Genomic DNA, 22,444 nt, shown 5'->3' with positions numbered 1-22,444 from the left:
CACTGTGACAAATACTCAGACCTAAGAGAATATTTCTTTCCCAAAATGATAATTCAATACAAAGAATTTGAAACTATAAAAGATGAAGAAAAAATCTAATGTTTATTGGGTGAAAAGCCAAAATGTGCAGTTTTGGCTGCCAAATATGTGTCCTCCTGCCACAACCTGAGGGACAACCAGTGAAAAGTGCAAAGTAATGTCGATAATATTTCCCATCTTGTTTTGTTTTGACTTTACATACCATGTCATGTGTCTTCTCAGTCATGAGAGAGATTGTCTTCTCAGTCATGTTGACACTGGTCCACTACCATTGCTTTAATGTATTGTTGTTCTCATTCATATTGTTGTTGTAGTTGTTGTTAATGGTAATCCCATGACCACTACTACTATTATTATTGCTGTTGGTACCACCATTTCTTTATATATAAATATATATATATTTTATATATAAATATATATTTTTATTTTATTATTACAATGTAAGTAATAATGAACTTGCCATGTCAATCAAGTCAATTGAATTGAGAGAGAGAGAGAGAGAGAGAGACCGGGCAGAGTGAGAGAGAGAGAGAGACCGGGCAGAGTGAGTGAGAGAGAGAGACCGGGCAGAGTGAGTGAGAGAGAGAGACGGGGCAGAGTGAGTGAGAGAGAGAGACCGGGCAGAGTGAGAGAGAGAGAGAGACCGGGCAGAGTGAGAGAGATACCGGGCAGAGTGAGAGAGAGAGAGACCGGGCAGAGAGAGACCAGGCAGAGCGAGAGAGAGAGAGACCGGGCAGAGCGTGAGAGAGACCGGGCAGAGCGAGAGAGAGAGAGAGACTGGGCAGAGCGAGAGAGAGACTGGGCAGAGCGAGAGAGACTGGGCAGAGCGAGAGAGAGAGAGAGAGAGACTGGGCAGAGAGACTGGGCAGAGCGAGAGAGAGATAGAGACTGGGCAGAGAGAGACTGGGCAGAGAGAGAGAGACTAGGCAGAGAGAGAGAGAGACTGGGCAGAGAGAGAGACTGGGCAGAAAGAGAGAGAGAGAGAGAGACTGGGCAGAGAGAGAGACTGGGCAGAGAGAGAGAGAGAGACTGGGCAGAGAGAGAGAGAGACTGGGCAGAGAGAGAGAGAGAGAGACTGGGCAGAGAGAGACTGGGCAGAGCGAGGGAGAGAGAGACTGGGCAGAGCGAGGGAGAGAGAGACTGGGCAGAGCGAGGGAGAGAGAGACTGGGCAGAGCGAGAGAGAGAGAGAGAGAGAGACTGGGCAGAGCGAGGGAGAGAGAGAGACTGGGCAGAGCGAGAGAGAGAGAGAGAGAGAGACTGGGCAGAGCGAGGGAGAGAGAGAGACTGGGCAGAGCGAGGGAGAGAGAGAGACTGGGCAGAGCGAGGGAGAGAGAGAGACTGGGCAGAGCGAGGGAGAGAGACTGGGCAGAGCGAGGGAGAGAGAGAGACTGGGCAGAGCGAGGGAGAGAGAGAGACTGGGCAGAGCGAGGGAGAGAGAGAGACTGGGCAGAGCGAGGGAGAGAGAGAGACTGGGCAGAGCGAGGGAGAGAGAGAGACTGGGCAGAGCGAGGGAGAGAGAGAGACTGGGCAGAGCGAGGGAGAGAGAGAGACTGGGCAGAGCGAGGGAGAGAGAGAGACTGGGCAGAGCGAGGGAGAGAGAGAGACTGGGCAGAAAGAGAGACTGGGCAGAGAGAGAGAGAGACTGGGCAGAGAGAGGGAGAGAGAGAGAGAGACTGGGCAGAGAGAGGGAGAGAGAGAGAGAGACTGGGCAGAGAGAGAGAGAGAGAGACTGGGCAGAGAGAGACTGGGCAGAGCGAGGGAGAGAGAGACTGGGCAGAGCGAGGGAGAGAGAGACTGGGCAGAGCGAGAGAGAGAGAGAGAGACTGGGCAGAGCGAGGGAGAGAGAGAGACTGGGCAGAGCGAGAGAGAGAGAGAGACTGGGCAGAGCGAGGGAGAGAGAGAGACTGGGCAGAGCGAGGGAGAGAGAGAGACTGGGCAGAGCGAGGGAGAGAGAGAGACTGGGCAGAGCGAGGGAGAGAGAGAGACTGGGCAGAGCGAGGGAGAGAGAGAGACTGGGCAGAGCGAGGGAGAGAGAGAGACTGGGCAGAGCGAGGGAGAGAGAGAGACTGGGCAGAGCGAGGGAGAGAGAGAGACTGGGCAGAAAGAGAGAGAGAGAGACTGGGCAGAGAGAGAGACTGGGCAGAGAGAGAGAGAGAGACTGGGCAGAGAGAGAGAGAGAGAGACTGGGCAGAGAGAGAGAGAGAGAGAGAGAGAGACTGGGCAGAGAGAGAGAGAGAGACTGGGCAGAGCGAGGGAGAGAGAGAGACTGGGCAGAGCGAGAGAGAGAGAGAGACTGGGCAGAGCGAGGTAGAGAGAGAGACTGGGCAGAGCGAGGGAGAGAGAGAGACTGGGCAGAGCGAGGGAGAGAGAGAGACTGGGCAGAGCGAGGGAGAGAGAGAGACTGGGCAGAGCGAGGGAGACTGGGCAGAGCGAGGGAGAGAGAGAGACTGGGCAGAGCGAGGGAGAGAGAGAGACTGGGCAGAGCGAGGGAGAGAGAGAGACTGGGCAGAGCGAGGGAGAGAGAGAGACTGGGCAGAGCGAGGGAGAGAGAGAGACTGGGCAGAGCGAGGGAGAGAGAGAGACTGGGCAGAGCGAGGGAGAGAGAGAGACTGGGCAGAGCGAGGGAGAGAGAGAGACTGGGCAGAGCGAGGGAGAGAGAGAGACTGGGCAGAGCGAGGGAGAGAGAGAGACTGGGCAGAGCGAGGGAGAGAGAGAGACTGGGCAGAGCGCGGGAGAGAGAGAGACTGGGCAGAGCGCGGGAGAGAGAGAGACCGGGCAGAGCGAGGGAGAGAGACCGGGCAGAGCGAGACAGAGATGGATGTAGTGAGAAAGAGAGAGAGAAATCTCCATCTTCCTTCCAACTGCCGTGATTCACTCATCCGTAGCTACCCACTGATGATTTGTCCCCTGTAATTATACCTCGCAAGCTTGGTCAGGAAAACGTTATTCTTAAATCCCCACTCGATGCGGGCGTAATCATTTAAACCTGTTGTCTGGCTTGTCTTAGGGACGCCGCCTGTAATTGAAACATTAGTGCTTCTGGTCTATATGTGGCTGGTGGGTCTGCGTGCGCCCCACGTTCCCATTTTAATCACATCCTTGATCAGAGACTACACACTCAGGAGTTTGTGTGTGTGTATGAGTAAGTGAAAGAGAGGGTGTGTGCGTGTGTATCTGTTGTGTGTGTCTGTGCATCTGTTTAATTTGTGTGGGTTTGTGTCTTGTGTGAGTCCAGTGTTCACCTGAAAGCATCTCTAGTGTTATTGACTTGCCTCCTGAGTGATGCCAGGGCTGAACAACCCATGCATGGTTTCTTACTCAATACGAAGTTGACTCGATACGTGATATGTACTTACAGCCTTATTACCCGTGAACAGATGTGAAAACGAATGGAAGCATTTGCTCAAACATATTGAGCACGTTCATACATTTTTTTCAGTGCCTTGCCATGAAGACGATATGATTGGTGGGTTGCTGAGGTGTGTGTGCTCCATTATGGTGGGCCGATATATCAAATCAACTTGAATGTTTGTTTTTGCACGATATTCCAAATGCCTGTATTTGCAAGAATCAAGGTTTTGTTTTATTTTATTTTTTTCTGTTTTCATGTGCGTTTGTGTCCCTCTGTGCTGTGTGCGCCTTCCCATTTACACCAGAGATCTGTAATGGAATGATGAGATGCTCATGTCTCCGCCCTAACAATTGTCGTCGTTGCCCCAAAGTCGGGTTGGCAGGCAACAAGTTTACGTCCAAAATAACCCCGTAGAAAATACATGTGGCTTATTTTTGGACAGATTTTGTCAAGAGTGAAACCCCTCGCTTCACCTCTTCCTCTCTGTTTACATACACAGCAAGTCCCTCCCCCGGCCACTCACAAAAACAAAGATGAAAGATCACAATCACAATTACACTTTGATGCAAAGTGTCAATATTTTCAGTGTTGACCCTTCATTTTTCAAGACCTCTGAAATCTGCTCTGGCATGCTGTCAATTAACTTCTCGGCCACATTATGATTGAGGGCTGCCCAGTCTTGCATAATCAATGCTTGGAGTCTGTCAGAATTTGTGGGTTTTTGTTTGTCCACCCGTCTCTTGAGGATTGACCACAAGTTCTCAATGGGATTAAGGTCTGGGGAGTTTCCTGGCCATGGACCCAAAATACAGATGTTTTGTTCCCCAACCCACTTAGTTATCACTTTTGCCTTATGGCAAGGTGCTCCATCATGCTGGAAAAGGCATTGTTCGTCACCAAACTGTTCCTGGATGGTTGGGAGAAGTTGCTCTCAGAACTGAACTAAATAAGGAGCTGATGAGACCAGGTAACTAACACAGGTAAAACCAATGAACAAAAAGGAAAGGCTACGTTCTAGAACCCCACGAAACAGGGCAACATTCAAGAACCCAACGAAACAGAACACAAGGTTGACTAAGAAAATAAATACAGAACCTTGCAGCATTTGACATTTTAATTGACCTGAAAAGCTTATTTAGAGGGAAAATGTGAATTGCCCATGAGTAAAAAAAAAAATAATAATAATAATATCGGGACAGTTTTTAAGCCATATCGTCCAGCCCTATGCTCCGTCTGGCCAAACTCACTTGGAATGGTTCTTATCTTTAATGGTTGATCTTTTTTCCACTTCGGAAATCCCTTATGACAGACAACGTCACCGGCTGTCATTTCTCTGTCTCTGTCCCTCCCTGTCTCTCCCCCTGTCTCTCTCTGGAATGACTCACCCAATATGACACCAACACCAAATTGGGTCCTGACGACCTGTCTCCCTAGCAACCAGCCCATCTCACCGGCGTTAATGCAGCGTGGCACACGGCGAGACTAAGTGACCGAACGGGAGGAACACACAGCACAAATGCATATCTCTCTCCACAGGCCGAGGAAAAGGAGGGCACTGTCTGTCAGTGTGGGGCGATGGGAGCTTTCAAATGTGTGTTTTTAGTGTGTGCGTGCCTTCCCCTGGTGTTCTAATGGTCATTGAGGAGACCTCTGTGCTCAGAATGACAAGCTGCTGACTCATTCAGGCTGCGACTCAAATGGCACCCTAGTCCCTACATAGTGTTTTGGTCAAAAGTAGTGCACTATGTAGGGAATAGGGTGCCATTTGGGATGTAGACACACAGTCAGTCAGACACCAGGCAGCAGATGCTTCAGGCTGTGTCTGAAATGGCACCATATTCCCTATATAGTCCACTATTTTAAAAGGCACTAGTGCCTTCAGAACATATTCAGACCCCTTTTTCAAAATGTTGTTAGGTTACAGCCTTATTCTAAAAGGATTAAATTGTGTTTTTTTTTCCCCATCATCAATCAACACACAATATGCCATAATGACAAAGCAAAAACAGGTAAAAAAGAAATGAATAATGAAATTTACCTAAGTATTCAGATGCTTTACTGAGTACTTTGTTAAAGCACCTTTGGCAGTGATTACAGCCGCAGGTCTTCTTGGGTTTGACGCTACAAGCTTGGCACACCTGTATTTGGGGAGTTTCCCCTATTCTTCTTTGCAGATCTCCTGCAAGCTCTGTAAGGTTGGATGGGGAGCATTCCTGCACAGCTGTTTTCAGATCTCTCCAGACAAGTTCGATTGAGTTCAAGTCTGTTCTCTGGCTGGGCCACTACAGCCCTATCGATGAGAATGGGGTTGTACTCTGTCCTCCTTTTTCTGTAGTCTACAATCATCTCCCCTGATCAAGACTAAGGATATGATTGTGGACTACAGAAAAAGGAGGACCGAGTACAACCCCATTCTCATCGATAGGGCTATAGTGGAGCAGGTTGAGAGCTTCAAGTTCCTTGGTGTCCACATCACCAACAAACTATCATGGTCCAAACACCAAGACAGTCGTGAAGAGGGCAGGACAATGCGTATTCCCCCTCTGGTTGCATCACCTCCTGGTATGGCAACTGCACAGCCTCTGACCACAAGGCACTATAGAGGGTAGTGCGTACGGCCCAGTACATCACTGGGGCCAAGCTTCCTGCCATCCATGACCTCTATACCAGGCGGTGTCAGAGGAAGGCCCAAAAATGTGGCATGTTCCCCAGCCACCAAACGGTACCGGAGCACCAAGTCTAGGTCTACAAGGCTTCTTAACAGCTTCTACCCCTAAGCCATAAGACTCTTGAACAGTTAATCAAATGGCTACCTGGACTATTTGCATTGTCCCCACCCCCTATTGTTATGCGGCTGCTACTCTGTTTATTATCTTCTACCTACATGTATATATTACCTCAATTACCTCAACTAACCGTTGCCCCCTGTATATAACACATTGACTCTGTACTGGAACCACCTGTAAATAGCCTCACTACTGTTATTGTATTGTTGCTCCTTAATTATTTGTTATTTTATTTTATTAAAACTGCATTGTTGGTTAAGGGCTTGTAAGTAAGCATTTCACCTGTTGTATTCGGCACATGTGACAAATAACATTTGATTTGATTTGAAGGACATTCAGAGACTTGTCCCGAACCTCTCCTGCTTTGTCCTGGCTGTGTGCCTAGGGTCGTTGTCCTGTTGGAAGGTGAACCTTCGCCCCAGTCTGAGGTCCTGAGCGCTCTGGAGCAGGTTTTCATCATGGATCTCTCTGTGCTTTGCGCCGTTCATCATTCCCTCGATCCTGACTAGTCTCCCAGTCACTGCCACTGAAAACATGCCCATAGCCTGATGCTGCTACCACCATGCTTCATTGTAGGGATGGTGCAGGGATGGTTTGTAGGGATGGTTTCGTCCTGACGTGACGCTGGCATTCAGGCCAAAGAGTTCAATCTTGGTTTCATCAGACCAGAAAATCTTGTTTCTCATGGTCTGAGAGTCTTTAGGTGGCTTTTAGCAAACTCCAAGCGGGCTGTCGTGCCTTTTACTGAGGAGCTTCCGTCTGGCCACTCTACCATAAAGGCCTAATGCGTGGAGTACTGCAGAGATCTTTGTCCTTCTGGAAGGTTCTCCCATCTCCACAGATGAGCTCTGGAGCTCTGTCAGAGTGACCATTGGGTTCTTGGTTACCTCCCTGGCCAAGGCCCTTCTCCCCCGATTTCTCAGTTTGTCCGGGCAGCCAGCTCTAGGAAGAGTCTTTGTGGTTCCAAACTTCTTCCATTTAAGTGTGATCGAGGCCACTGTGTTCTTCAATGCTGCAGAAATGTTTTGGTAACCTTTCCCAGATCTGTGCCTCAACACAATCCTGTCTCGGTGCTCTACAGACAATTCCTTCGACCTCATGGCTCATTTACTAGAGGTGGACTCAAGTTGTAGAAACATCTCAAGGATGATCAATTGAAACAGGATGCACCTGAGCTCAATTTCGAGTCTCAAAGCAAAGGGTCTGAATACTTATGTAAATTAAGTATTTCTGTTTTGTGTGTTTAATACTTTGGAAAAATGTTTAACCTGTTTTTGCTTTGTCATTACGGGGTATTGGGTATAGATTGCTGCGGAATTTTTTTTATTTCATCAATTTTAGAGTAAGGCTACAACGTAACAAAATGTGGGAAAAGTCAAAGGGTCTGATTACTTTCCAAAGGCACTAGTGCACTACTTCAGTATGGTGTCATTTGGTACACTTTATGTTATTGTATCTCCCTTCATGGAGTTATGAAGGCTTCTCCAAAAAAAATCACTCAGTAACCTCTCTCCCCCCTCTTTCTCTCTTTCCATCTCTCCTCATCTCCCCTTTTACAGGACCTCCGAGAAGTGTGGCTCAACTACCCGCCCCATCCTCTGCAGGTTGGTTGGAAATAATCTATTTGTCTGTTTATCCCTGCAATGCTCAGAATGGATATTGTATATACAATGACGGCCTACCGGGGAACAGTGGGATAACTGCCTTGTTCAGGGGTAGAACGACAGATTTTTACCTTGCCAAATCCATTCATTTGAATGGGTGTCCACATACTTTTGCATATATAGTGTATGTAAGGCCCCCCTCCCCATAGAGCACAGCTTTCCCTCACACACACATACACACACACTGCTCCAGTTATCCTCTCCACATGAGTTTTGCTGTCTACTGTGGGATATGATCAATGTAAATGCTGCTAAGACAGTAGCACACGTCTGTGTGTCTGGCGTGTGCCTGAAGCAGAAACGGCTCGTATGTATCGGTGCAGCAGGGGCGGTGTGTTGTGTGAACACACTCCATTTCTAGTGAGTTCACTCTGTTGTCTAGCTGCTGTTTCTGCTCTCCATAATCCTCTTTCTCTTTCTTACTGTTACCCAGACACCCTCTCGCTCTTTCATGCTTCGTCTCTGTCTCTCTGTAACTTTTATTCTCTTTCGATATATTTGATTCTCTTTCTTTCTCTCCTCATACTGTCTAATTCTTTCTCTCTGCCTCTCTCTCTCCCCCTTGCTTTGCATGATCTGCCTAGAAACATTGGGTTGTAGAGTGAAGAGCATGTTTGTTTGAAATCAGGATTTGGAAAAAGAGATCAAAGATGGTGTAACAGGATTATTCTCCAGTCCCAAATCACATGGGGCCTCCAGGGACCCAAACACTGCTTGTGTGTGTGCGCGCGTGCATGTGTTTTTGTGTGTCAGTTCCACTTATTGTCTTTGTTTTAGCAAAATGCTCCAGCCACTCATTCTTGACTTGTTACTAGCTTCTAACGATGGTAGCTGATGGTAATTTCAGCCGTGCCCTTCCCACCAGCAGCCTTTGAGGTCAGGGTGGAGCCTTGAGGTCAATCCCACAATCCTCAGCGGTCAGGGAGGGACCACTCCTGGGTAATTACGAGGTTCGGAGCAAAAGGCCATCCTTCCATCTCTCCATATTTCCACCCTGAGTCAGTCTGCTGTGGGTTAGTCAGGGTGGTCTCCCTCTCCTACTTACCTTGTGTGGCTGGCTTAGTTTATGTACGCTTGAGTTCAATGACCTTTAACATGAGTTAATCAATTTACAATAAGATTATTATTTAAGTGAAGACATCTGTTTTTGGTAATGTTGGTGAAGTTGGTTAGCAGAGAGAAACCACATCTGGCACAAAGGCTCTCTCTCTGACCTTAAAGGGTTACCAGGTGCCTCTTTCGCTCTCTCAGCCTAAAGGGTTACCAGGTGTCTTTCAGCCTAAAGGGTTACCAGGTGTATCTTTCTCTCTCAGCCCACAGGGTACCAGGTGCCTCTTTGACTCCAGGCAGGACATGAAGGCTGATGATCGTCAGGAGTTAGTTTGCTGAAAGAGATTCACCAATAAAGAGGCCCAGGCTTATGGTGACGCCAAGCCATCTCCAGGATCCTGTTCTGTAGTAATGGTGTGTGCGTGCACCTCTGTGTCTGTTGGCCCATGTGCTACATTAGCATAAGCACCATGGCTAAGTGCTGCCTACCTGCACAGCGCTCCTGGCTCAGTCAGTCTGTGGAGAAAGTGAACAGAGCAAAACGATTCCTGGTTGACAACATGCACATCTTCATGTCCTCCCTGCTCCCCTCTGCTCTCTCTATCTGCACCAGCACCTGCCTCATCACCCCCCTCGGCTCTCCGAAATCATTTACCACTGTGTCAAACACGTCAACACGCAACGCAAGCTTCACATCCCCTTTTGGTTCAGTGTGAATGAGTATACCGCCAAAACGCCGGTATTTTTCATCCTATAGCTTGTTCTCCAACTTTTTAAATAGTGGGCCAACATGTTTTCAGCACTTTTATTTCCTTGATTGGTCAAAACTCATTTTCTCATGCTCTTGTCTCTCTGCAGCAGCCATGTAGTGAGCAGTGTGTTTGGAACATATCACAATAAAATCACAGTATCAAATCGCAAACCATATGAAATCACGAGAATGGCAATACTTATCGTATCGCCACCTAAGTATTGGGATGATATCGTATTGTGAGGTCCCTAGCAATCGCGAGAATGGCAATACTTATCGTATCGCCACCTAAGTATTGGGATGATATCGTATTGTGAGGTCCCCAGCCCTATCAGAGAGACACCTGGGCCGGAGTGTGCTCAGATTTACACTTTATTATGGAAAGGGGATACCTTGTCTGTGGCACAACTGAATGCATTCAACCAAAATGTGTCTTCCGCATTGAACCTGGTCATTTTTCCACATTGTTTTTATTTTTCATGATTGATTTTTCCTTTTGAACCGTTGCTAGCAGGCCAGCCATCATCCCCTTAGAAAAACTCCACATAAAAAATGTGTCAAACTAAATGCCAGACTAAAAGTATGTGTTTGTGTGATACAGTGTTATGAATGCTCGACTCGTCAAATGCCGTTAGTGGTGACGCATGGCATTTAAACAGTTGTCGTTAATTAAGAGGAAGGCAGATGTGAAAGTCTTCTTTGGGGCTAAAGTGGGAAGACGGAACCATGACATTTCCAGCAGCCGTCCAATTAAAATGTAGAGTTGGCAACCAACCACTCTGTCTGTTTGACACTTGGCGTCTAGCTATTCCAACACTGCTTAGTCTATATTGCTTCAATGAAAGCAGGTAAACTCAGAGGGACAATGTGCAATATTTACTGCTCTCCAGTGCTCAATGGAATATATACTGTGTGTACAAAACATTAGGAACACCTGCTCTTTCCATGACGGCGACTATCCAGGTGAAGGCTATGATCCCTTATTGATGTCACCTGTGAAATCCACTCTAATCAGTGTGTATTAAGGGGATGAGACCTGTTAAATAAGGATTGTTAAGCCTTGAGACAATTGAAACATGAATTGTGTATGTGTGGCATTCAGAGGGTGAATGGGCAATGCAAAATATTTAAGTGCCTTTGAAAGTGGTATGGTAGTAGGTGCCAGGCGCACCAGTTTGAGTGTGTCAAGAACTGCAATGCTGCTGGGTTTTTCACGCAAAACAGTTTCCCTTGTGTATCGAGAATGGTCCACCATCCAAAGGACATCCATCCAACTTTAAAAATTTAAAAAATATATATATATTTAACTAGGCAAGTCAGTTAAGAACAAAATCGTATTTGCAATGGCGGCCAAACCCGGACGACACTTGGCCAATTGTGCGCCGCCCTATGGGGCTCCCAGTGGCGCAGCGGTCTAAGGCACTGCAGCTCAGTGCTAGAGGCATCACTACAGATACCCTGGTTTGATTCCAGGCTCTATCACAACCGGACGTGATTAGGAATCCCATAGGGCGGCGCACAATTGGCCCAGCATCATCTAAGTTTGGCCGGGGTAAACCTTCATTGTAAATAAGAATTTGTTCTTAACTGACTTGCTATACATGTGAAGCTAACAAGGTCAATGTCTAAATTTAAGTTATGAAAATGTCCCAAATGGGACCCTACTCTCTCTATAGTGTACTACTTTAGACTGTCATACCGCTCAGGAAGGAGACGTATTCTGTCTCCTAGAGATGAACATACTTCTGTGCGAAAAGTGCAATTAATCCCAGAACAACAGCAAAGGACCTTGTGAAGATGCTGGAGGAAACAGGTACAGAAGTATCTATATCCACAGCAAAACGAGTCCTATATCGACATAACCTGAAAGGCCGCTCCGACAGAAGATGCCACTGTGCTAAAACCGCCATAAAAAGCCAGACTACGTTTTGCAAATGCACATGGGGACAAAGATCATACTTTTTGGAGGAATGTCCTCTGGTCTGATGAAACAGAATGACCATAGTTATGTTTAGAGGAAAAAGGGGGATGCTTGCAAACCGAAGAACACCATCCCAACCGTGAAGCCCGGAAGCAGCATCATGTTGTGGTGGTGCTTTGCTGTAGGAGGGACTGGTGCACTTCACAAAATAGATGGCATCATGAGGAAAGACAATTATGTGGATACATTGAAACAACATCTCAAGACATTAATCAGAAGTTAAAGCTTGGCCACATATGGACAATGACTCCAAGCATACTTCCAAAGTTGTGGCAAAATGGCTTAAGGACAACAAAGTCAATATATTGGAGTGGCTATCACAAAGCCCTGACCTCAATCCTATAAAAAAATGTGTGGGCGGAACTGAAAAGGCGTGTGCGAGAAAGGAGGCCTACAAACCTGACTCAGTTACACCAGCTCTGTCAGGAGGAATGGGCCAAAATTCACCCCACTTATTGTGGGAAGCTTGTGGAAGGCTACCCAAAACATTTGACCCAAGTTAAACAATTTAAAGGCAAAGCTACCAAATACTAATTGAATGTATGTAAACTTCTGACCCACTGGGAATGTAAAAGCTGAAATAAATCATTCTCTCTACTATTATTCTGACATTTCACATTCTTAAAATAAAGTGTTGATCGTAACTGACCTAAGACAGGGAATTTTTACTAGGATTAAATGTCAGGAATTGTGAAAAACTGAGTTTAAATGTATTTGGCTAAGGTGTATGTAAACTTCTGACTTCAACTGCAGATACTGCTCTCTGCTAGAGGCTGATGAATGCATCTATTAGACCTAGTGCATCTCCTGATTTAACACACACACACAGCCCTCTCCTGATTTCACACATGCGTTCTAGCATATCCCTTCCCCTAATAAGGGAGGTCATCATTATTATGCAGTGTTCTGTCTCTGTTAAAACCCTATTGCACTGAACTAGCATCCATGGGGGGGTTAGGAAAACATCTGACTAGATAGAAAGAGTATAGAAAATATTATGGACTTATATTTTCAAATAACTGCCCTATTCCTGGCCCGCAAAGGAATCAGTAAAATCAAATCTGAGCGGCCCTCCGTTGAATTCTGAAATCCCGATGTGGCCCTCAAGCCAGAAAGTTTGCTCACCTCTAGTCTTCTACCTGCCCTTCAGATCCAGACTTGCCTATCCCTGCTCTAATCTAAACCACAGCTGAATTCCACGGAGGTGCCGCTCTTTTCATGCAGTGTTGAGCTGTAAATGCTGTGTTGGGTTTTACCAGGTGCAGGAGCCGCAGACGGACAGGCAGCTGATCGAGACGTCTCCGGTGCTTCAGAAGCTGACAGACTTTGAGGACACCATCGGTGTTATGTTCACACACTGTCGCCTGCTGGCCAGAGCTTTCACACTGAGGACCGTGGGCTTCAACCACCTCACACTGTGAGTATGGGAGGGGTGCGTGTGTGCTTGCGTGCGTGGCTCCCCGGTCTATCCTCCGTCCCAGTACCGTAGTGATTGATGGACTGTGCAACTCGTAGTTGTCCCACTGCCTAATCCTGGGTCTTTTACAGCCTGTGTAGTCCTCCCAGGGGACACTAAAACCCCTCTCCAGCCATTGCCTGACTCCGCTAGTGAGGTCACAGCCCCGCTCCCCCATGGGAAATTTAGTTTTTAAATGTTGATTATATTTACTAGCTGGCCCGAGGCTTTGGTTCTTATTCATTCTCTCTCGTGCGAATGGTCTTTCCCTCTCTCCCTCTGTTAATTTCTCTCTTTGTTTCTCTCTTTCGTTCCCTCTCTCATTCTCTCCCTCGTTCTCTCTCTTTCTTAGTTTATTGCTACAGGTTTTTATTTACTTTAATTGACACTTCATGTGTTATGGATACACATTTTTTTTTTTTTTTACGAATGTTTGAGATGTTCTTTGACTTGATTTGACCCCAGAGTTCATTTCAGATGCCAACATCAATATAATTGTCTCAAAAGGCTTATATATCAAATCAAACTTAATGTCTAAAATAATGGGGAAATCATTGATTTTATAAAGTTTCTGACATTAAGGATTTCAATTGAGTGAACAACCACTGTGTTTCTCTGCCTGCTTCTCACCTTTTATAGAAGGCTTTCATTGCTTGCAACTTACTGTAGAAAAATAGTGTGAAGAATGGGTGTTTTTACTCGAGTGTAAACGATGTGTTATTGAGTAAGTCTGTATGAATCATACTTGTCTCGACATTAACATTGTTACCTTTGGTGTTAGACTGTAGCATTATTTTAAAAGCAAAATAAAAGCTGCACACTGATGCAATACTTTATTCATCAACGTTTCGACAGCAAGCTGTCTTTATTAGATTTTCACCAACTGTACTGTAGCATTGTTCATTCATTGTGTTAAAAATGCTGTTAAGGCCTCCCGGGTGGCGCAGTGGTTAAGGGCGCTGTACTGCAGCGCCAGCTGTGCCATCAGAGTCCCTGGGTTCGCGCCCAGGCTCTGTCGTAACCGGCCGCGACCGGGAGGTCCGTGGGGCGACGCACAATTGGCCTAGCGTCGTCCGGGTTAGGGAGGGATTGGTCGGTAGGGATCTCCTTGTCTCATCGCGCACCAGCGACTCCTGTGACGGGCCGGGCGCAGTGCGCGCTAACCAAGGTTGCCAGGTGCACGGTGTAGCCTCCGACACATTGGTGCGGTTGGCTTCCGGGTTGGATGCGCGCTGTGTTAAGAAGCAGTACGGCTGGTTGGGTTGTGTATCGGAGGACGCATGACATTCAACCTTTGTCTCTCCCGAGCCCGTACGGGAGTTGTAGCAATGAGACAAGATAGTAGCTACTACAACAATTGAATACCACGAAATTGGGGAGAAAAAAAGGGTAAAATTCAAAAAAAAAAAAAGAATGCTGTTAAAAATGACATGTAATGGAACGTAATTGCACGAGTCATGTAGGCTTTTAGGAGATGTGCACAAGGCTTAAACGATACATTCACAATAGTGAAATGTTAGCAACACAATAGTGAGCTGGACAGCTAAACCAAATTACCAACTAGGACGTTTAAGCGTGTGTGCATGGCGTGTGTGTTTTAATCTATCACTTTAATGTCAGATCCTCTCGCCACTCACGGTCAGTGAAGTCGATTAGAGGGCTGGAAGTTGAGCTGTTAAGGTTACTTTTGAATGTTGTCCTCCTCAAGGTAGAGAAAGATGCCTGCATTGCTAACCCATTATTAATTTTACCTTTTTTACCTTTATTTAACTAGGCAAGTCAGTTACTATCAAATTCTTATTTTCAATGAAGACCTAGGAACTGTGGGTTAACTGCCTGTCGTTCTGACAGATTTGTACCTTGTCAGCTCGGGCGTTTGAACTTGCAACCTTCCGGTTACTAATCCAACGCTCTAACCACTAGGCTACCCTGCCGCCCCAATTCTCAATTTATTATTATAAACTTAGTGGTTCAAGCCCTGAATGCTGATTCGCTGACAGCATGCATGACAAAACATTTATTTGTATTGTTCTAATTACGTTGGTAACCAGTTTATAATAGCAATAAGGCACCTCGGCGGTTTGTGGTATATGGCTAATAAACCACAGCTTAGGGCTCTATCCAGGCACGCCATGTTGCATTTTGCGTAAGAACAGCCCTTAGCCATGGTATATTGGCCATATACCACACCCCCTTGTGCCTTATTGCTTAATTAGATTGCACATTAGTCAAGCCCAATGTAAGTACTCCAGTGTCCTTAACACTAGAACCTCTGGGCCTTTCAGCCTAAAAGTACCCGCTAGAGAATGTTGAGACCGTTGCTGGAAGTCTCCTTTTGCAAACGCGTCAGATGCATGTCAACCCACAAGGTGTGCAAACATAAGCACCAACACTTGATAAATAGTGCATAAACAATTGTAAATGATGAATTGCATTAAGAAATATTTGTGGAAATATAGCCATGACAAGATACTGTATCCCACGTACTGTTAACCTTTCTGTGCGCATGAGCGACAGTACAATCTCTCATGTGCTGCAACATCTGCGTGACACTATCGTGACGTGACTCTCATTAATGTGATGACTTCTATTTACCTACTATGTTTAATTGTTACTAGATGAAAGTAATCATGTAACAATTAACTCATTAGGAATTTGGGGCACCACGGGAGAAATTCTCTGGGATAGGTGGCAGTATTTTCACGTCCGGATGAAAAACGTGTCCAAACTAAACTGCATGCTACTCAGGCCCAGAGGCTAAGATATGCATATATATTAGTAGATTTGGATAGAAAACACTCTGACGTTTCTAAAACCGTTTGAATCATATCTGTGAGTATTACTTAACTTATTTGGCGGGCAATGGGCTTTCATTGGGAATCCAGATTTCTAAGGGACTTTCTTGCAGTTCCTATCGCTTCCACTGGATGTCAACAGTCTTTAGAAATTGATTAAGGTTTTTCCTTTGAGAAATGAAGAAGTATCACTGTTCAGAACGAGGCTAGAGGGAAGTGTACTCTTTGTTAGAGGCGCGGACCTGAAAAGCACGCTCCACTTTGTTTTCCTCCGGTATTGAACACAGTTAATGCCATCTTAAATTTGATCGATTATTTACATTTAAAAAATACCTAAAGTTGTATTAGGACAGTAGTTTGAAATGTTTGGACAAAGCTTACAGGTAACTTAGAAATGTTGTAGTCATGTTGCGCGAGTTGGAACCAGTGTTTTTCTGGATCAAACACTCCAAATAAATGGACATTTTGGATATATATCGATGGAATTAATCAAACAGGAGGACCATTTGTGATGTTTATGGGACATATCTGCGTTTTGTGTCGCGCCTGGAGTGTTGAAATATGATTGTCTGTGAATATTTGCTGGGGTGATGTCCTCAGATAATAGCATCGTTTGCTTTCACCGTAAAGCCTTTTTGAAATCTGACACGTTGGCTGGATTCACAACAAGTGTAGCTTTAGTTTGGTGTATTGTATGTGTGATTTCATGAAAGTCAAGTTTTTATTGTACTTTATTTGAATTTGGGGCTCTGCATTTTCACTGGATTTTGGCCAGGTGGGATGGCGTCCCACATATCCCAGAGAGGTTAACGAGTTACCATCTCCCGAAGTAAACTCAAGAATATCATTGGGGCAAAAAAGTATTTAGTCAGCCACCAATTGTGCAAGTTCTCCCACTTAAAAAGATGAGAGGCCTTTAATTTTCATCATAGGTACACTTCAACTATGACAGACAAAATTAGGGAAAAAAATCCTGAAAATCACATTGTAGGATTTTTAATGAATTTATTTGCAAATTATCAAGATCTTGAGAATCAGCTGTACATGTGATGGAAGAATGCACTGTACATTTGATGGAAGAATACACTGCACATGTGATGGACGAATGCACTGTTCATGCAGAGGGTTGCAATTCCATTGAATTGGGGATAGTTTAACCAAAATATGCCACAAAACCTAGAATTGCCTATAATCCCACAAATGTCTATAATCCCACAAAAAAAGGTTCACTGTTATAAGCTAACTGTTTTGATGAATTTAACCATAATTCCCCAAATTACCTGGCTTAACTTCCCATGTAAAATTCCCGGAAAGATTCTGGAAAGTTTCCGACCCCTTGAAGACCTAGCCGCAGCTGGTGGTTTTACTCTTACGGTATGTTAATTTTTAACTCAATCTTTTATACCCTCGAGTAAAAAGGGGTGTTTGAGCTCCCTCCGGCGTGTCTAGTTACGAGGCAAAGTATATTTTAAATTTTTTATTTCATCTTTATTTAACTAGGCAAGTCAGTTAAGAACAAATTCTTATTTACAATGACGGCCTAGGCACATTGGGTTAACTGCCTTGTTCATAGCAGCTGCTATGATCTCGTTAGAGAACTAAAATCACAATCCTATCATCACAAAAATAGAAAAGGGAGAGATTCCCCTCCTGCCTAATTTACTACCGAGTGTTAACGTGTCCAAACCGGATCAAACGGTTGTAAGCTATATACCAAGCTCATTTGAGGCCTTTGACCCACTCCCAGGAGAGTCATGACAGCACATAAACAAAGAGATATGTCCAGTGCTCTGGAAATGTCTCTTTACTTGAGGTGTAAGGCCTGCTGTCTTTGTGAAGTCCCCCTTGTTGCGCTCTCGTCAGTCTTTTCTACCCAAATCGTGCCATTCATTCCAGAATTCTGTCTCACCGTGGCAGTTGGGATCAACGTATGTTGGCTCAGTTCTGGTTTTTCTGCGGTGAGGCTCAGGCATCGGAGGCGGAGGCTCAGTGAACATAAGAAACAGATGACTCTTCATCAGCAACGTCGATTTCGAGCTCAATAGCCGATCCAACATCCGACTCCAGCTCATCTAAATTCTGCAGCGTTGTAATGCTGTCAGTGCGTCTGATTTGACTCTCTGAGGGGAGATAATATAACATTTCCAGCCTTTCATGATAAAATAATTAGACCGCCCACAATTCTTCATCATTGATTAAAATGTGATGCTGATAGAACTGAGTTTGAAATTTAATCAAATCTAGCTTCAGATAGTGTGAATTGTGTTCATTGAGAACAAGAGGTCGGTAGCAATGTGAGTCTGACACCTCTGATGTAGGGCAACCTTAAGACTGATCTCATTACACTGGAAACTGGAATGAAGGTTGTACAATAGGAAAGTACAGTTAATAGAGGAGACGGGCACGCGCACACACACTGACACAGTAACGTCATGGTGGTGGAAGTAGATGGATAGAGGCTGACCTCTTGGAGGACGTGGAGCTGTGAGTTCACCCCTTTTAGAGATCCCAGAGACCGGAGACCAGCTCAGTCTCTACCCACTAAATCCCCTCGGCTGCCTCCCAAATGGGACACTATTCCATATGTAGTGTCATACCTTTTACCTGAAAGTAGTGCAATATAAAGGGGATTAGGGTGCCATTTGGGAAGCAACCCTTTTTCTCATAGGCCCCTAATGATTAGGTCACTCAATGGCTGCCAGGATCAATGATCCCAAACCACGAGAGGCCGCACCACTACTCTCCTCCCGCTTCGCTCCGCTCAGGTTATATAGAGTGCATTTGGAAAGAAATTCACACCCCTCTAATTTTTCCACATGTTACATTACAGCCTTATTCTAAAATTGATGGAACATTTTTTTCCCGGCAATCTACACACAAATGCCCCATAATGACAAAGCAAATACGGATTTCAAATTTTTGGGGCAAATAAAAAAACAGAAATACCACATTTACATAAGTATTCAGACCCTTTACTCAGTACTTTGTTGAAGCACCTTGGGCAGCGATTGCAGCCTCGAGTCCTCTTGGGTATGACGCTACAAGCTTGGCACACCTGTGTTTGGGGAGTTTCTCCCATTCTTCCCTCCAGATCCTCTCAAGCTCTGTCAGGTTGGATAGGGATCGTTGCTGCACAGCTATTTTCAGGTATCTCCAGAGATGTTCGATTGGGTTCACGTCCGGGCTCTGGCTGGGCCACTCAAGGGCATTCAGAGACTTGTCCCAAAACCACTCCTGCGTTGTCTTGGCTGTGTGCTTTGGGTTGTTGTCCTGTTGGAAGGTGAACCTTCGCCCCAGTCTGAGGTCCTAAGCGCTTTGGAGCAGGTTTTCATCAAGGATCTCTCTCTACTTTGCTCCATTCATCTTTCTCTCGATCCTGACTTGTCTCCCAGTTTCTGCTGCTGGAAAATTATCCCCACAGCCTGATGCTGCCACCTCCATGCTTCACCTTAGGGATGGTGCCAGGTTTCCTCCAGACGTAACGCTTGGCATTCAGGCCAAAGTGTTTAATCTCGGTTTCATCAGACCAGAAAATCTTGGTTCTCATGGTCTGAGAGTCTTTAGGGGCCAAGCGGGCTGTCATGTGCCTTTTTTACTGAGGAGTGGCTTCTGTCTGGCCACTCTATTGGTGCATTGGTCCAGAGATTGTTGTGCTTCTGGAAGGGTTCTCCCATCTCCACAGAGGAACTCTAGAGCTCTGTCAGAGTGATCATTGGGTTCTCGGTCACCTCCCTGACAAGGATCCTTCTCCCCCGATTGCTCAGTTTGGCTGGGCAGCCAGCTCTAGGAAGAGTCTTTGGTTCCAAACTTATTCCATTTAAGGATGATGGAGGCCACTGTGTTCTTGGGGACCGTCAATGTTGCAGACATTTTTTGGTACCCTTCCCCAGATCTGTGCCTCAACACAATCCTGTCTCGAACCTCTACGGACAATTTTGCTCTGACATGGATTGTCCACTGTGTGACCTTACATAGACAAGTGTGTGCCTTTCCAAATCTTGTCCAATCAATTTAATTTACCACAGGTGGACTCCAATCAAGTTGTATAAACATCTCAAGGATGATCAATGGGAGCAGGATGCACCTGAGCTCAATTTCCAGTCTCATAGCAAAGGGTCTGAATACATAATTCAATGTATTTTAATACATTTCAAAAATGTCTGTCTGTTTACGCTTTGTCATTAGGGGGTATTGTGTGTAGATTGATGAGGAAAAACATTTATTTAATCTATTTTAGAATAAGGCTGTAACGTAACAAAATGTGGAAAAAGGGAAGGGTTGTATTTTTAAATATTTTCCGAATGTACTGTGTAGCCTCCCCGGTCGGATCAGGACCCCTGCTGTGGGGAACACTAGTCCCCTAAAAGATAGAACTCCCAAGTCGCAGAAAAGCCACTTGCACACAGTCATACATTCCCACAGGCGCTACAAAATGGAACAGTCGTCCCTGAAACGTGGTGCTCCTGAAGCTGTTAAAGGTGTTTTAGTTGAAAGTCAGGGCGGAATAAAGACCTGGGATTCACACTTTACTTTAATTTCCCCCTTGCTTTCCCCTCCCTTAACCTACCCACTACTACCGCTGCATTGTGCCTCCTGTTGGTGGGAATAAGGGACGGCTCTTTGTGCCTTTCACACTGAAATGCTTTTCTTCTTCCCCGACCCTCTCTCACACGCCTTCTCGCTTTTTTCTCTCTCTCGTTTTCTCTCTCGCTCTTTTTCTTCCTCTCACACAAACACATGCTCACTCACATCTAACACACACATCTTGAGGTACAGTATGCTGCAGCACTCGTTTCGCGCTTTCTCGCTCGCTCTCTCTCTCTCTCTCTCGCGCTCTTGCTCTCACCATCCTAATGAAGCACATTCCAGAAGAATTTCCCAGTTCAGATATGCCGCATAACATAAAACGCGCCAGCCGACGCCACAGAAAGGGGACAATAATCTCTGACCTTTGATGTGATGCTCCCCCCTCTCTCCCCCCTTCCTTCTCTCCCCTCATCTCTAACTGTACTCTCCTGCTCTCACCTGCTGATCCTCACATCTCTGGCTGCTTCCCAAATAATGCCCTATTCAGTGCACTCTTTTTAACTAGTGCCATATGGGCCCTGGTCAAAAGTAGTGCACTAAATAGGGAATAAGGTGCCATTTGGGATGCAACCATATCTATGTAAATCTCCCCCTTGGATCCACTCTTCTCACTGTGGTCTGTGCTACCCGCCCTGGCTCCTTGGCACAACATCAACCTACATCTGCAACACTGATCTATAATTCTGTTTAATTAAAGAGCATTGCTGCGCAGCGCCTCTCCTCCATCTTCTACCACACTGCAGTTACAGTAAAGTGCACCCCCCTGTCCAGCATGGTACTACTGCATAGAAAGTATGATGCTCGGTCACTCACTGAAGATGATCAAACACATCCATAGATATCAGTAGGGGTGGGGGTTTAATGTTGGAAAGGGTGTTTTTGTGCACGCCTGTGTTTGCACACGTGCTGTGCGTGTCTGCTTGTCCTAGTTAATGCAACACAATCAATTGAAACTCACCTACGTGCAGCGGTATCATTTATCCAATCCAAGCTTGCAATTCTATTTAACAGTAACCGTATAGACTTTGTGCGTGCGTGCACATGAGTGGTTTAGGACATCTCATTCAGCACGCAACTCTTAAAGATGCGCTATGCAGAATCCCTCTGCCATTTCCTAGTTGCTAAAATTCTAATAGTTCACCTAATTTCAGTGGATGTGAGAAAACAAGTGTAGAGAATCATTGTACCGTCTAAACCACTGTGAAATATATATTCCATAGCCCAAAATGTTGTATTTTCTGTTGTTTGACGCTGGTGTACAAAACCGAAATTAAAAGATGCAAAAACGAACTTAAAAACGGGAAGCATAGAAATGGTGCACATAGAACAGATCTATCACTTCTTAGACTTGCTTTCAATGAGATTGACAGATCTGTAACTCACATTTCTATGTGAATTTTGTCTAGGTCACCCAAAAAGTTACATATTGCAGCTTTAACAAACCCCATGGGTTTGACTGAAAGTTGAAACCGCATTTTGAGTTGAAGCCAAAATGCTGTGTACCTGAATAAACCCGTCTTTCCACTCCCTCACCCCTCTTTTACCCATCTCTCCCGGCCTCCGCTTCTCTCTACCGCTCTCTCCTCCCTCCCTCACCCCTACCCCTTCTCCCGCTGTCTTCCAGGGGCCACAACCAGAGGATGGAGTTCCTTGGAGACTCCATCATGCAGCTGGTGGCTACAGAGTACCTCTTCATCCATTTCCCCGACCACCACGAAGGACACTTAACGGTAAGGACTTCCAAGCAAACCCCTAATGTCTCTCCATCTTTTCTTCCTCCTCATCTTGCACTCCTCTTTCTCTCTCTGTGCTCTCCATCGCTCTCCCTCCATCTTTGTCTCCCCGTCGGTTCGTCCCTTTACTATGAACATCTATAAGCAGCAGTGTGTACGTATCTTTGTTTTCTCTGTTATTCACTGCATCCTTTACTCCCCCACTGCACTTACTAGTGCACCTCTCTTTAACTCTCCCTCCTCTTTGTG

The 22,444-nt window shown here is 45.7% G+C and overlaps 1 protein-coding gene across 3 annotated transcripts in view; it reads left to right on the top strand.

Annotated features, from left to right (window-relative positions):
* Positions 1–22,444, top strand: part of LOC139420430 (drosha ribonuclease III) — a 138,043-nt gene that overhangs the window by 75,630 nt on the left and 39,969 nt on the right. For all 3 annotated transcript variants that reach the window (XM_071170555.1, XM_071170557.1, XM_071170556.1), the window contains exons 24-26: positions 7,738–7,782; positions 12,884–13,041; positions 22,087–22,192. In XM_071170555.1, coding sequence (XP_071026656.1) covers positions 7,738–7,782; positions 12,884–13,041; positions 22,087–22,192 — 309 coding nt within the window. The remainder of the gene's footprint in view (positions 1–7,737; positions 7,783–12,883; positions 13,042–22,086; positions 22,193–22,444) is intronic.

This window comes from Oncorhynchus clarkii, chromosome 11 (genome assembly GCF_045791955.1).
Source record: "Oncorhynchus clarkii lewisi isolate Uvic-CL-2024 chromosome 11, UVic_Ocla_1.0, whole genome shotgun sequence".
Classification (NCBI taxonomy): domain Eukaryota; kingdom Metazoa; phylum Chordata; class Actinopteri; order Salmoniformes; family Salmonidae; genus Oncorhynchus; species Oncorhynchus clarkii.
This window is presented reverse-complemented; position numbering and strand designations above follow the sequence as displayed.